This window comes from Salmo salar, chromosome ssa06, assembly GCF_905237065.1.
Source record: "Salmo salar chromosome ssa06, Ssal_v3.1, whole genome shotgun sequence".
NCBI classification, from domain to species: Eukaryota; Metazoa; Chordata; class Actinopteri; order Salmoniformes; family Salmonidae; genus Salmo; species Salmo salar.
Genome location: NC_059447.1, coordinates 65651128 through 65667355, shown reverse-complemented (window position 1 = coordinate 65667355; position 16228 = coordinate 65651128). Strand labels below are relative to the sequence as shown.

General features: G+C 42.9%; 1 protein-coding gene across 3 annotated transcripts in view; it reads left to right on the top strand.

Annotated features, from left to right (window-relative positions):
* The window catches only part of LOC106607852 (calcipressin-2), a 138824-nt gene extending 124475 nt beyond the window's left edge, over positions 1–14349 (top strand). For 2 of the 3 annotated variants that reach the window (XM_045720885.1, XM_014205284.2), the window contains one exon: positions 9927–14349. In XM_045720885.1, coding sequence (XP_045576841.1) covers positions 9927–10081 — 155 coding nt within the window. In that variant the 3' untranslated portion in view covers positions 10082–14349. The remainder of the gene's footprint in view (positions 1–9926) is intronic. The other variant, XR_006770303.1, reaches the window with a different exon arrangement.
* The last annotated feature ends 1879 nt before the right edge of the window (positions 14350–16228 follow it).

Here is a 16228-nt window from a genome sequence, read left to right as displayed (position 1 = left end):
ACTACTAACTCCCTGTACACCAATGGTTTATTCATCTCTGCTATGAGAGGAATATCAACAAGTCTCTCTCTAAACCTCCCCAACTCTCCTCTGGGTTGTAGTCACCTCAGCCACCATGTCATTCAGTCAGGAGAGAGTGACAACCACAATTGTGTCTGGCTTGATAATGATGGCTGTCTTTGAGTAAGCGGTTTAGTCAGAGCAAGCAGCGGATGCAAATGGGAATCAGTCAGCTGTTGTGTCTTCTTGTCGTTTGAAATAGACCTAAACGGAGTGCCAATCATCTTTTTGTCTGGCATGTTTTTCATATCTCACTAAATGCCTGATACGAGAGTGCTTTTTGTCCAGCAGTAAACCTAGGCCTTCTCAAAAAGCCAAGTTTGGTGATTACATAGTGTCCAGTAGTTAAGCTGTGAAAGGTAGGCTACTACTTTCTTACAATGCTTCATCTCAGTGTGTATGTAAATGTACAGGGATTATATTCCATACAGCCAGAGTCAAGTCCATCTGCCTTCCTGGCCAGAGACTAATTTTCTTTTCAGAACAGCTGTTTCACAGATTCTTGCCATTCTGCTAATTTTAGCTTGACTTTGCTGGAGCTGCCAATCGCACGGTTAACTCCCACGTAAAGAAACCCTTACTCCCAGTCAATGATGTGAAGGGAGGGAGGGAGGGAGGGAGAGAGAGAGAGATAACACCTGCAGTTTCTTGCTAACCTCTCTATTTCTCCCTCTCACGCTCTCTCTCATTCCTTCTCCATCTCTCGCTCTATCTCCCCCCCCCCCCCTCTGCTAAACTGACACTACCTCAGGTCAATCAAGGAGGCCATTTTGAAAAGTGAATATTGAATGTCACTGTCTGTCTGTCTGTCTGTCTGTCTGTCTGCCTGCCTGTCTGCCTGGCTATCTCTTCTATTTGTAGCTGCAGTGGATGTTAAAATGGCTCTGGGTGGTGGGATGAGATGTAGGAACATTTAGATTATGCAACAGGGTTTGACATTACTAACTCTCAGCTGTCAACCCCCTAGGGAACTGTATCTTTCTTTCTCTCTCTCCCTCTCTCTCTCTCTTTCTCTCTCTCTATTTCACTTTCTTTTTATTTATTTCGTTCTCTCTCTCTCTCAATTTCAATTTCAATTACATTTCAATTTAAGGGACTTTATTGTCATGGGAAACATATATTTACATTGCCAAAGCAAGTTAAATAGATAATAAACAAATCTTGCTCTGATGGCACACTGTTTTTATTTTTATTTAACCTTAATTTAACTAGACAAGTCAGTTAAGAACAAATTATTATTTACAATGACAGCCTAGGAACAGTGGGTCAACTGCCTTGTTCAGGGACAGAATGACAGATGTTTACTTTGTCAGCTCAGGGATTAGATCTTGCAACCTTTCGGTTACTAATCCAACGCTCTAACCACTAGGCTATCTGCCACCCACTTAGTCTGTACATAGTCAAAGCTTTCCTTACGTTTGGGTCAGTAACAGTGGTCAGGTATTCTGCCACTCTGTACTCTCTGTTTAGGGCCATATAGCATTCTAGTTTTCAGTTTTTTTGTTAATTCTTTCCAATGTGTCAAGTAATTATCTTGTTGTTTTCTTATGATTTGGTTGGGTCTAATTGTGTTGCTGTCCTGGAGCTCTCTCTCTCCCCAAATCCCATCAAAACACATCCCGCTGAGAGTTATCTCACTCTCTCTCTCTCCCCAAATCCCATCAAAACATATCTCACTCTCTCTTTATTCTTCCCTCTCTCCCTCTATCCTCCCTCTCTCTCTCGGTCCCTCTCGTTCTCTCTATCCCTCCTCCTCTCCCTGATCTGATACGCTGGTGTCATCCCCATACCTCAGGGAATAGACTGCATGACTGCATAGGCCCACTAACTGGAAGACACCGTAGGCCTACAGCTAAGATCGGTTACTCATACGAGTCCTCAAGATCAGTTGCATTTGAATATAATGATCTTCCTGTATCTATCAAGATAGACATACAGTATACTTATAATCCTCTCATATTTACTGGGGCACCATTTCATATTCATATTGAGTTCCTGTTTGATATTACGCGCATCTATTATGATGTAATAGTAGTGGATAGTGGTACTATAGGTAGTGATTCACCTGTAGGTAGTGAAGCACTAGGCTCTGTGCACAAGATGGTGAAAGTGATCTTACCCGTCACTGTAACAGGCTCATTGTGTACGGGACATTGTCTGGCTTCATACTGTATAATAACTCTACAGACGGTTAGAGTTGGGTCTAAGCAAATCACCCATTCATAGTCATTAACACTGTAGGTGTACTTGTTAGTGGAGCCCAGGCCCTGTCAGTATGGGTCAGCCTGGGCTACAGATACGTCTCTCTGGGGCCGAGAGCTCTCTCTAGCTGGGTCTAAACCCCCAGGACAGCCACAGCTGGAGGTTACCACCATACACCAGCCACTTCGTGGCCTCATAGCCCTCTAAGTCGCTCTCTATAGTGTCTAACTTTTACAAGCACAAAGATATCCCACTTGAAACGTTCCTTTACAGCACATGAAATGTCTCTCAAGTGACTGTATTCTTTCCTCTGTTTAGGGACTAGAGTGGGTTGCATAAGAGATTCATTTAAAGGATATTGCATAATCATTGGAGTGGAGTGGAGCAGAGCAGGATCAAACTGGTCTTTACCTCCTGTATCACTGGCCTTTCGTTTATACACTGACCTAGAATCAGAAGTGGAGCAGAGGCTGTCTCTGAACTCAGGGGTCAGAGACTGACATGAGGTCAGGGAATCGTAGTGCTTGAAGATGACTGTGTGAAAAGTGTATTTGGAGTAGAGGGTAAATGGTATGTACTGTAAGCAAGTGGGAATGGTTATTATCTGACATGTTTAGAACACTTCGAGTGCAGCAGCTAGAATGTGATTGGGCTAACAATAACGATGCCTTGGTGGTGAATATTTCCTGGTACACTGAAGTAGCACTTCCATGATAAGGCCTGGTCATATGCCTTTTATGTCATGGAGTAGAGTGCAGTATGTATATGAATGTAAACTTTTAAAACCCTGTCTAGACTCTGATGTAAGGCTGTAGAGTGCAGTTTGTATAGAAACATTTTATTTTAAAGCTCTACCTTTTAAACTGTAAACATTACAAGCGCTTACCATAGCTATCTGTCATACACTAATGATGTATGTTTGTGTATATGCGTACGTGCATACTCCATAGTGTGTGTGTGTGTGTGTGTGTGTGTGTGTGTGTGTGTGTGTGTGTGTGTGTGTGTGTGTGTGTGTGTGTGTGTGTGTGTGCGCATGGGTGCGTGGGTGCGTGTGTGTGAGAGAGCGCATTGCAGGCTTTTATTCTTCAGAGTATTAGTGGAGAAGCTTTAGGGTGAGCACTACTGAGAGAGTTGACTCAGTCATTCTGGTGTTTCACGCTCATTTAACAAACAAATGATGGAGTTAAGAGAGAATAGAGAATTGGAATATTAGCCTTCATATATTAGTTTATTGACACCGTCTTTAAGCTGTAAACATTGTAATGTTTCTGCTGTTTCCTAACTACATTAAACTGTCTCAACTCATCCCCATTAAAACCAGTAGCAAGAGAAAGACCAAAACTGCAGGGCTTTGCATATGGTTACAGAAACAAATGACTCATTCCTTATACATACCTTGATCATGTCAGATTGACCTCTTCCAGTTTGGCAATAATAGCCAGTTACTCAAGGAGAGGAAGTGTGTGTGTGTGTGTGTGTGTGTGTCGTGTGTGTGTGTGTGTGTGTGTGTGTGTGTGTGTGCGTGTGCGTGTGCGTGTGCGTGTGTGTGTGTTTGCACTGGCAATTTTAGCATGTAAATCTTGGTGGGGCAAGATTTGCATGCCAGCAAAGCCACTACACAAACAGCACTGAACAATACATTAATTGCGCTATAACGGTGACAAACGGTGCCCACAAACTGTTAGGGCCTACATAAAGCTGTCCCAACAGCAGAGCTTTCTTTTCAGCACCATGGAGTGAATCCTTACCACTATAACACCTGGCTATCAGTGGAGCCTCGTCTGGCATCAAACAGTTCATTCAGCCTCATTTACTGCCTTTTTTTAAAAACTTGCTCAAACAAATGTCGTTTCTACTGACAATTGAGATGTACAAATTATGGCATAAGGGAACAATGAGTGGATAAGAGGCAATCCTTCATTTCGATTAAGACATTAATGAGCGAGCTGAGACGGACGTAGTCAATATAACTATTTGTTCAGCACTTTTGAAATGTACAGCGACAGAATTCAGAACATGGGCTGTTCTTACAGTATTCTCCCTGTACACCAAGTCAGAACGGTAGGATAAAGAGTGTATATAAGCAGACAATGAAAGCTCTTACAATAATCGATGATGACATTTCTCTAAAACAGACTATAGGCTACATGTGCACCACCAAGTCAGAACAGTAGGCTAAATTCTGAGGGGGGAAGGGACCAAATGATTAGGGTGAGGCACATGGGCTACTAACAGCTTACTACACAACATGCATTTAGTATTACTTTCTTAGCTACAGTATGCATATCTCCCTGGCATATTACATCATTTATGCAGCAGCATACAACACATTGTTGGACTCACAGTTGTGCTGTGCTCACTTGAACAGGAAGGTGGCGTGGCAGTCCTTCTTGTGGGCAAATTTTGGCATAAAACTTTGTCTTCAAAGTCTGGCTTTCTCTGGATTTATGGTGCTTTCAAGACAACTGGGAAGTCTGAAAAAAACAAGGTTGAATCATGACATCAGGGATCTTCAGGTCGTAGCTCTAGAAAGAGGCCAGAGTTGCCAACTTGGAATTCCGAGTAGGATGACCATTCAAAACGTATTTTCCCAGTCGGAGCTAGTTCTTTTCAGTTTCCAGTTGTCTTGAACTCACTGAAGTCTGAGATTTCACAGTTCTGAGTTTCCAGTTGTTTTGAACGCGGCAGAAGTCACCTGGATTGACAGCATGGCCAAAGTATTCAACCTTTTCTGGCCCATGGTGTTTCATGTGAATGTTTATTCTTTTAAGCTTTGAAAAGAGACCCTTAAACCCAGACTTGGACTACACACCCTCTCCACCGAATAGCAGGCAGGGGATGCAAAATAGTGATTGCTTTGCAACGCTTGTAGTGAGCCACTGATTCCTTCCAAACCAGTCATTGTTGAATTTGCGATTTCCAACTTGTTGTGTAATGTTTATGTCCAATGGCCGATGAGCACCGATACGTTTTATCTATAGGTTCTCTTCATATGACAAGGATGGAAAAGGATTTGCCAGTAGATTGTCGATGTGATTCATGATGATTATTGTCTAGCTTGCTAGCAAAGATTTTGAAATCACTCCAATCAAAGCTACGGTAAATTTGTCGTTATTTTATCTGTGGTCAATGACCTTGAGCCTTCTTGGATGGGCACTTCTAATGTAAATCTATAGCAGCACCCAAGGGGGCTTGAACTTTCAACCTCTCCCTGTAGATTTCGTGGTGACGTATTGTCCCCATGAGTGACAGAACACCAAGCCAATCACAGCACAACTAGAGAAGATTACCAACCCCTACTCTCTGTATTTTTACTGGCTGCCCACCACAGAAAGCACTGAGCTAGGCTGAAACAAGTAAGAAAGTAAAAATGTATGCGGCTTTATTAACTCAATATTTTTTTTTTTTACATTGTTATCAAACTGATATATGACATGTATTAATGCCAAAATAACAAACAAAACAGGAACAAACCAGGTGGGGCTCAAAACAGGTGAATGACGAGTCGCCTGTGTGTGTGTGTGTGTGTGTGTGTGTGTGTGTGTGTGTGTGTGTGTGTGTGTGTGTGTGTGTGTGTGTGTGTGTGTGTGTGTGTGTGTGTGTGTGTGTGTGTGTGTGTGTGTTTTTCATCCAGTGCAGTGTTTCCACATGCACGCCAGCCTTCAGAGAGACTAGCTGAGTGTAGTGTGATTACGGCTCCACCAGTCTGCCTCCCTCCAACACAAGCCCTCGTTAAGGAGAGAATGCTTTTGTTGTTCCCAGCTTGTTTACAAGGCACGTATCCAGCCTTTCACTCGCTCTCTCACTAAGCCTGAGAAATAAAAACATTTGAGGCGCATCTGTGGGCAAGGGGGTTGCCAAGATGTGTGGCGGCAGGCAGGCAGGCAGGCAGGCAGGCAGGCAGGCAGGCAGGCAGGCAGGCAGGCGCAATGTCAGAGTCCAGCATATAAATATACATGTATATTTAAGCAATAAGGCCCGAGGAGGTGTGGTATATGGCCAATATACCACAGCTACAGACTGTTCATAGGCCGCATACCCGTGGTATACGGTCTCATATACTACGGCTGTCAGCCAATCAGCATTCAGGGCTCGAACCACCCAGTTTATAAATATATGTATATAATGGTGTGTATAGACAGTATGGACAGTATATGAATAGAAAAGGTGTGTACAGCAGCAGTCAAACGCTCCTGAAGGAATTGTTGCCTCACCCATAACGGGGTTAACTCTGTACCAGAAGAGCAGTCCTGTGCTGTAGTCTACTACAACCGTTTATTTTGGGACTGTTGCTAAGGAATGTTGTATATTTAAGAAATGGTGATTCAGAGAGTGTATTATTTGGAGTGTTTGGCCTGGCTTGAAAGAATGCTGTAAAAGTAGCTGCACTGTGTTAGTGGTCCTGGGCCTAGGCCACACTGAAGCCCAAAGAGAGAGGCCATCATGTCCAGCTGTCCATCTGTCCTTCCACCCCCACACACACGCTCCGCATGGCACGACCCATTAGGTGCCATCCAATTTGATCCTGGTTAATACATAGCTTTGATAGGAGCTGGCCAGGTGGGTTGTGGTGGGATAGGCGTTCATTGCCATGGGGTTAGAGATGGTGAGCTTACTGCATACAGTACAGTCCCTACACACACACACACACACACACACACACACACACACACACACACACACACACACACACACACACACACACACACACACACACACACACAGAGCACATTCATTAGCAGAGCCTGAAATAGCAGGGATAATGCCAGGTGTGCTGGGAATGACAATGAGCTCTGTGTGTGTGTGTGTGTGTGTGTGTGTGTGTGTGTGTGTGTGTGTGTGTGTGTGTGTGTGTGTGTGTGTGTGTGTGTGTGTGTGTGTGTGTGTGTGTGTGCCTGTGTGTGTGTGTGTGTGTGTGCCTGTGCGTGTGTCATTATGTGATAATTAGCTGCAATGTTGTCGTTATCAGAACCCCTGAGACATACTAAATGACAGACTGTATAACAGCTCTTAAGGAGAGTGTTGAACCCCCAGTGTGGAGGTGAGTGTGTGATCTGGGCTCTGTAGCTGATCTGGGAGTGAGTTGACTGATACTTATACAGCTCCATTATGTTGTTCTGAGTACTGGGCGTGTGCTGAGCCTCTATTATCCCCCTCTCATTCTCTTCCTCTCAGTACCTCCCCTTCTCTCTCTATTTCATTTTCACTCTCTTCTCTGTTTTCTGCATTCCTCTCCCACTCCCCTCCCCCTCTCGCCCTCCTCTACCTCGCTCCCCCTCTACCTCTCCCTCTCTCCCCCCTCTACATCGCTCCCCCTCTACCTCTCCCCCCTCCCCCTCTACCTTTCCCTCTACCTCTCCCCCCTTCCCCTTCCCCTCTACCTCTCCCTCTCTCCCTCTTTCTGACTGACTGTCTGACCCGGAGCGTCAGCACGCAGCTGCATTGACGTCACCCAGCGGTTGGCTGAGGAGCCCAGTCCTCAGGAGAAATGGAGGGAGGGAATGCTATTGCTTCAGTCCTCCCTGGGTTCAGGTCCTCCTAACCAGAGAATTACATAGTCTTTCTGTATATTAAGCTTCTGCCCCCAATTCTCACATGACCATTTAGTAATTATGAGGAGAAAATCATCACCCAGGTTGAGTTTGCCTCACCTCACTGATTTACTGTCTCTCTTGGAACCAGGGCTCCCTCTTGAGGTCATGTACGCATTTACATTTTCAAATGTCTTGTACTGACCATCTCTTCCTCTCTCCTCTGCTCGCTCTCTCTTTGTCTGTTTCAAAAAAACTAACATTTAGGGGGTAGATCAGCTTTAATATTGCAGGTAGATTGTTGCTTCCGTCAATGTAATTATCTGCATCACTTCCAATCCCCCATATATATTTGGGCATATATACATACATACATACATACATACATACATACATACATACATACATACATACATACATACATTTTTTGAATATATTTTCCTTTATTACTTTCTAACCCCACCACTCCTTCCCTGATTGGAGTAAACTAAGGAACATCACCACTTAGGCTTCTACTTCCAGCTTATACATACTATGTACATTTTATGGACAAAGTCTATTTTACAACAGTTCTAATTTGTTAGTTTTTACTCCTGTCCTTCCTCAACCTCTACCATCTATTTCTGATGTCCTTCCTCTACCCTCAACCTCTACCATCTATTTCTGATGTCCTTCCTCTACCCTCAACCTCTCCCATCTATTTCTGATGTCCTTCCTCTACCCTCAACCTCTACCATCTATTTATGATGCCTTTCCTCTACCCTCAACCTCTACCATCTATTTCTGATGTCCTTCCTCTACCCTCAACCTCTCCCATCTATTTCTGATGTCTTTCCTCTACCCTCAACCTCTCCCATCTATTTATAATGTGCTTCCTCTACCCTCAACCTCTACCATCTATTTCTGATGTCCTTCCTCAACCTCTACCATCTATTTCTGATGTCCTTCATCTACCCTCAACCTCTCCCATCTATTTCTGATGTCCTTCATCTACCCTCAACCTCTACCATCTATTTCTGATGTCCTTCATCTACCCTCAACCTCTCCCATCTATTTCTGATGTCCTTCCTCTACCCTCAACCTCTACCATCTATTTCTGATGTCCTTCCTCAACCTCTACCATCTATTTCTGATGTCCTTCCTCTACCCTCAACCTCTCCCATCTATTTCTGATGTCCTTCCTCTACCCTCAACCTCTCCCATCTATTTCTGATGTCCTTCCTCTACCCTCAACCTCTCCCATCTATTTCTGATGTCCTTCCTCTACCCTCAACCTCTCCATCTATTTCTGATGTCCTTCATCTACCCTCAACCTCTCCCATCTATTTCTGATGTCCTTCCTCTACCCTCAACCTCTCCCATCTATTTATGATGCCTTTCCTCTACCCTCAACCTCTCCATCTATTTCTGATGTCCTTCATCTACCCTCAACCTCTCCCATCTATTTCTGATGTCCTTCCTCTACCCTCAACCTCTACCATCTATTTATGATGCCTTTCCTCTACCCTCAACCTCTCCCATCTATTTCTGATGTCCTTCCTCTACCCTCAACCTCTCCCATCTATTTCTGATGTCCTTCATCTACCCTCAACCTCTCCCATCTATTTCTGATGCCTTTCCTCTACCCTCAACCTCTCCCATCTATTTCTGATGTCCTTCCTCTACCCTCAACCTCTCCCATCTATTTCTGATGTCCTTCATCTACCCTCAACCTCTCCCATCTATTTCTGATGTCCTTCATCTACCCTCAACCTCTACCATCTATTTCTGATGTCCTTCATCTACCCTCAACCTCTCCCATCTATTTCTGATGTCCTTCCTCTACCCTCAACCTCTACCATCTATTTATGATGTCCTTCCTCTACCCTCAACCTCTACCATCTATTTCTTTCACAAAAGTTCTTAACCTATACATCTTTTACGGGCACAGTATTTTTTACATTAGTTTACATCTAGTTTAGTTTACATGAGTTATCTAGTTGATATTAGTTGTTATTACTCCCAACCTTCAGCTCCATTCAACCCATCCCATCTATCTCTTAACACAATCCATATTGGATTTCTATTTGCCATGTATTTTTCAACTGTGCTATGATGTTGCTCTCTCTCCCGTCTCTCTCTCTCTGTCTACAGGAGAGAAGTTTGAGCTACATGCAGGAACAGAGTCCACCCCCAGTGTTGTTGTCCACGTCTGCGACAGCGACACCGAGGAAGTGGAGGAACCAAAGAATTGCCCCAAACCAAAAATCATCCAGACCCGGCGCCCTGACCTTCCTACTTCTCACTGAACTCTGTCCCCCTGCCACTTCCTGCCGTAACATCGTCGACTGGAGGAAGGAGAATCGATCCCCTGTCTCTCTCTCTCTCACAGGAACATTCCCCGTGTTCAGCACTCCCCACCCTACGGCCGCCCCGCCCGGGCCAGAAAGGGAAGTGCTCTCTGTTCCTCATCCTCGTCGACATACAGCCGTTGATGTGCTACATGTATGATTGTGTTGGCAATACTCCATACTTACATCAAGATTCAGCCACCATACCCTCAGTGATTGGTTCCTGTCTGTATGATTCTGTTGTTGTAATGTCACACAGTTAGCAGCGATGGGGCAGCACCTTGCTTTGAGCTCGGCCTCTGATTGGCTTAGGGGTTGTGGCGAATGCCCGTGTAAAGAAGCCCATTGGTCGCCTTTATAGACGTGTGTTAGCTTTGCTCTCGCTCCACTGCGTATGTACCACATGCACTGACAATGAATAGCGCTTCCCTCATTAGGGCATGCTAGCTACTGGTGGTGGGATGAGTTGAAGTAACCTGAAAGAGCATTATGCTAAATGGTCAATACTTAGTCTTATAGTCCCTTAAAGTTGTCAGAGGTTATCCATCGTGTTATCAGTGCTGTCTGTCGACCATGGGAATTTCTTCAATCTTGCCAATGCATGCACTGGTCTGATATAGTTTGTGTGTTTACTGTGTTCTGTTTTCTGTATGTAGCTGTCAATTTGACCTCTCTCTCTCGCTCTCTTCTCTAACTTCTCTCTTTTATCTCCCTGTGTTTTCTGGCTATCGGTGTTCTTCACAGAAAACAATGCTAATAACAGTTACAATCCATGCATCTTCAAGTGAAAGCATTATGTACAATGACATTTCTGTGATTTTTCCTCAATGTGAATTTTTCTGTGCCCATGTCTTGTCCCTGAAAGTCTGTTTAAAGAAAAAGGAGTACAAGAAAACTGAAGAAAAAAAACTTAACAAAGAAAAAACGGAATGCCTGGTGGCCACCTTTTCCTTATAGGCTGAAATGGAAAGCCAATCATATATCATCACGTGAAGCCAGTCTATAAAGTGCATGGTTACATTTTTCTAGAGATATTGTGTTGTCTGAGAATCGTGGTCCAGTCATGGGATTTCCTCGTGTTTCCTTTATGTGCCTCTGTAGGGAGCGAGAAAGAAACATTTATTCAAACTCATACCGAAGAAAATAAATGCATGTTGACGATCCTGAGAGGAGTAAAACAGAAAACAATGATGTTATTATAGAGTTATATTACACAAATCTTCCAAGTGCTATTACACAGTTTCTGTCGAGATGGTCAAGGGGAATTACATACTGTACTCTCACACACAACCATGTTTGTTTTCCTTTATTGTGTGTTTTGTTTTTCCTGTGTTGGTTCAATGAGTGTCTTCTTGGTGTGCCTGATTTAACTTCTAGGCTGTAGAACAAGCCCTGTACAAATTGGACCTCCCTGTCTAGTTGTGGAGAGCTGGCGTGGTGATCAATTTTCTATTGTCCAAACTATTGACCCTTCCTGTTTCAGACATTGCACCTACACTCTGATTCTACATTACTGTGACCCACTGATTCAACCCTTGGTGCTTTTATACACTCTAACGCCTCACTCTAAACCCTCACTGTAACCCCTCACTGTAACCCCACACTGTACATCATTCCAATCCCCATCTCTGATAACGATGGCTCAAATGATCAGATTTGATAACCCAGTTCAAAGTGCACTAACTGAAATAATTGTTTTATTCCAACCAGCTCCAGTAGGTTGTAGTTTAATTCCAACCAGCTCCAGTAGGTTGTAGTTTTATTCCAACCAACTCCAGTAGGTTGTAGTTTTATTCCAACCAACTCCAGTAGGTTGTAGTTTTATTCCAACCAGCTCCAGTAGGTTGTAGTTTTATTCCAACCAGCTCCAGTAGATTGTAGTTTAATTCCAACCAGCTCCAGTAGGTTGTATTTTAATTCCAACCAGCTCCAGTAGGTTGTAGTTTAATTCCAACCAGCTCCAGTAGGTTGTAGTTTAATTCCAACCAGCTCCAGTAGGTTGTAGTTTTATTCCAACCAACTCCAGTAGGTTGTAGTTTAATTCCAACCAGCTCCAGTAGGTTGTAGTTTTATTCCAACCAGCTCCAGTAGGTTGTAGTTTTATTCCAACCAGCTCCAGTAGATTGTAGTTTAATTCCAACCAGCTCCAGTAGGTTGTAGTTTAATTCCAACCAGCTCCAGTAGGTTGTAGTTTAATTCCAACCAGCTCCAGTAGGTTGTAGTTTTATTCCAACCAGCTCCAGTAGATTGTAGTTTAATTCCAACCAGCTCCAGTAGGTTGTAGTTTAATTCCAACCAGCTCCAGTAGGTTGTAGTTTAATTCCAACCAGCTCCAGTAGGTTGTAGTTTTATTCCAACCAGCTCCAGTAGGTTGTAGTTTAATTCCAACCAGCTCCAGTAGGTTGTAGTTTAATTCCAACCAGCTCCAGTAGGTTGTAGTTTAATTCCAACCAGCTCCAGTAGGTTGTAGTTTAATTCCAACCAGCTCCAGTAGGTTGTAGTTTTATTCCAACCAACTCCAGTAGGTTGTAGTTTTATTCCAACCAGCTCCAGTAGGTTGTAGTTTAATTCCAACCAGCTCCAGTAGGTTGTAGTTTAATTCCAACCAGCTCCAGTAGGTTGTAGTTTTATTCCAACCAACTCCAGTAGGTTGTAGTTTAATTCCAACCAGCTCCAGTAGGTTGTAGTTTAATTCCAACCAGCTCCAGTAGATTGTAGTTTAATTCCAACCAGCTCCAGTAGGTTGTAGTTTTATTCCAACCAGCTCCAGTAGGTTGTAGTTTTATTCCAACCAACTCCAGTAGGTTGTAGTTTTATTCCAACCAGCTCCAGTAGGTTGTAGTTTAATTCCAACCAGCTCCAGTAGGTTGTAGTTTAATTCCAACCAGCTCCAGTAGGTTGTAGTTTTATTCCAACCAACTCCAGTAGGTTGTAGTTTTATTCCAACCAACTCCAGTAGGTTGTAGTTTAATTCCAACCAGCTCCAGTAGATTGTAGTTTTATTCCAACCAACTCCAGTAGGTTGTAGTTTAATTCCAACCAGCTCCAGTAGATTGTAGTTTAATTCCAAACAGCTCCAGTAGGTTGTAGTTTAATTCCAACCAGCTCCAGTAGGTTGTAGTTTAATTCCAACCAGCTCCAGTAGGTTGTAGTTTTATTCCAACCAGCTCCAGTAGGTTGTAGTTTAATTCCAACCAGCTCCAGTAGGTTGTAGTTTAATTCCAACCAGCTCCAGTAGGTTGTAGTTTTATTCCAACCAGCTCCAGTAGGTTGTAGTTTAATTCCAACCAGCTCCAGTAGGTTGTAGTTTAATTCCAACCAGCTCCAGTAGGTTGTAGTTTTATTCCAACCAGCTCCAGTAGGTTGTAGTTTTATTCCAACCAGCTCCAGTAGGTTATAGCTTTATTCTACCTGCAATATTTTCCTATCTGCTTTTGTTAAACATTTAGTCATTCTAATTGATATTTTAAGCAGATCAAATGATGTTGGTAATAATGAGCCACTATCCTTGTGGAAGTCATAGACTTCAAATGACATTGAGTACAGGCCCTTTTCTAAAAACACCAGGTTTGAATCATGTATTGTATATGGTGCATATCAAATGGTTACAATAGTGTATTCCTCTTCCTTGTTTTATTTCATACATGCTGGCTTTAAGACACTGTTCCCTCACTGTATGGTCAGATAAACCAGACACAACACAATGACATGCCACTGTCCAAGGTATGTACTACAGCCACCATTACTACCCTCAATGAGGTGACTTGTATACATGCAATGGGTTTTGTTCTGGACTTTGGTGTCTTTCGCCTAGACCTCTGGTCTGTTGAATCTGCACTCTTGTCCTGCAGTCATATTCCTCAAAACCTAAACACAGTAGACAGTATGTACCTGTGTATGATTCAACATGTCCAGATATTTGTATTTTATTTTCAAATTAAAATCATTATATTATTCTCTGTTTCTTGTAAGAGTCAGTTGGATTGGAAGGGAATATCAGTGATGGGGTAACCAATAGGTGTATTGTGTAAAAATTGTGTATGACCATCAATGTACTTGTCATTCTACATGTAACGTTACAACAACCTGCCTGCCTACACTAAGGAGACATATCTGTATATATTAATCAATACTATTTTTACTGCATTTTTGTACAAATATTCATGGTAGCCATGTACAAGTAGTTCAAATGATTCTATGGTAGTATTAAAATAGTTTGGTTTTAATGAATTGTCTCGTGTTGTTATTTCATGGCTCTGTTGCTTATAGGACTACTGATTGTATAGGAAAATGAGAAGCGTTGTAATGGCTGTCGTCGGGAATAGAGGACCAAAACCCAGCAGGAATGTGGATGCTCATCTTGTATTTATTTTAAAATAAAGAGAACACCAAAATAACAAAGAACTCACAAACAACAAAACAGTCTTGTCATGCTCACAGAGGCAAAACAAGAAACAATCTCCCACAACACTACGCCAAACAATTACCCATATATAGGACTCTCAATCAGAGGCAACAAGAAAGCACCTGCCTCCAATTGAGAGTCCAACCCCCCATTAACCTACACATAGAAATACCACAAACCAGAAAGAACATAGAAATACAAAACATAGAACATAGACCAAAACCCGGAAATAATAAATCAAACACCCTACTACATAAATCACCACCCCGAACCACATAAACAAAATACCCTCTGCCACGTCCTGACCAAACTACAATAACAAATAACCCTTATACTGGTCAGGACGTGACAAGCGTCTACATCACCTCCCCAGCCCAGCCTCCATTTACATGACTCCTATCTTGTAAAGTCTCCCCATTCAGCTAACCGTCACTCCATCCCCTTTAATTCCCTTCATTGTGGAACATCAGTGTGTACGGCTAGACACGGCCAACAGCCATCACCATGGTACGGTGTTTCATTTTGAACAAAGAGGACATCACTGTGATAAACGCAACGTTCACCTCATCTCTCTCTATCTCTTTCCCTTCCACCCTCTCTCGCTCCCTCTCTCCTGTTCGTTCCTTATTGCTTTATCCTCTGTCGGAGATCGCTTGTTATTCCCCTCACTCCACTGTTGCCGTGGGTTTCTAGGGCGATGCTGACGCAACAGCCGTCAATCACGCTGGTGTTTCCAGTGCTCGCCCCTTCTAGTGTGGATGACAGGTTACAATATGACGCTGATGTTCATTGTTCAGTCAGGGGGCTACAGGCTATGTTTATGAAGGCTTCAACTTTTTCTCCTTGCTGTAGGACAGAAATTATATGAAAAGTGGTGCTTTGACTCTCCCTCCTTTCCTCTCTTCTCCACAGTCTCCTGCCTCCTTCTAGCTGTTAGGTCATCCAGACACAAACCACTCACTAACTGGCTCCCATATAGACATGTAGAAACCACAGGCTTGAACTATAGGATGAGAATAAAGCCTGCTTATAGACACAACAGTGACATCAATCATCGTTCTTGCCAAACATGTAACATTCACCAGGGTTGTAGATTAACGGATTGTTTTATGGGTTAGAGTTAGGGTTAGGGTTTCTGACAGGCTGACAAGTGCAATGTATTATCAATGTAGGGTTAGGGTAATACATTGTGGAGCTGAAACTCTAGAATGGTAATACAATGCACTTACATCTGTTAGACTAACTCTTACCCTATCCTTTCAATGGGTACATGTAACACAATACTGGATTTATTACACTGTACTTATAGGGGTAATTACACGCTAATAACAAAATTGTAATGCAAAATGTGACCATAAATAATACTTGGTTTATTATTAATACATTCCATTACTTATTTTCAAAGCAGTGTTTATGTCCAATTTGCTTGCCAAACATCTAGGTCTTTATGGAGCTGTTAGGAGACAGACCGTAAATAAAGTGTTTGCTGATGAACCGGTGGTTTTCAGTAATAATAATATGAGACTGTGATGCTTGTGAGTAATAGATTAGGATTTACCGTCTTCTATTTCATTGCATAGTAAAAATTCACAGCAGACATAAATCAATTCGCCTCTCTCTGCAGAGCAGAGCAATATCTGCATGGACCACTAGGAGGCAGTAAATACCTTCCATTTTATAGGCTGCCTGTTTTATGGCCA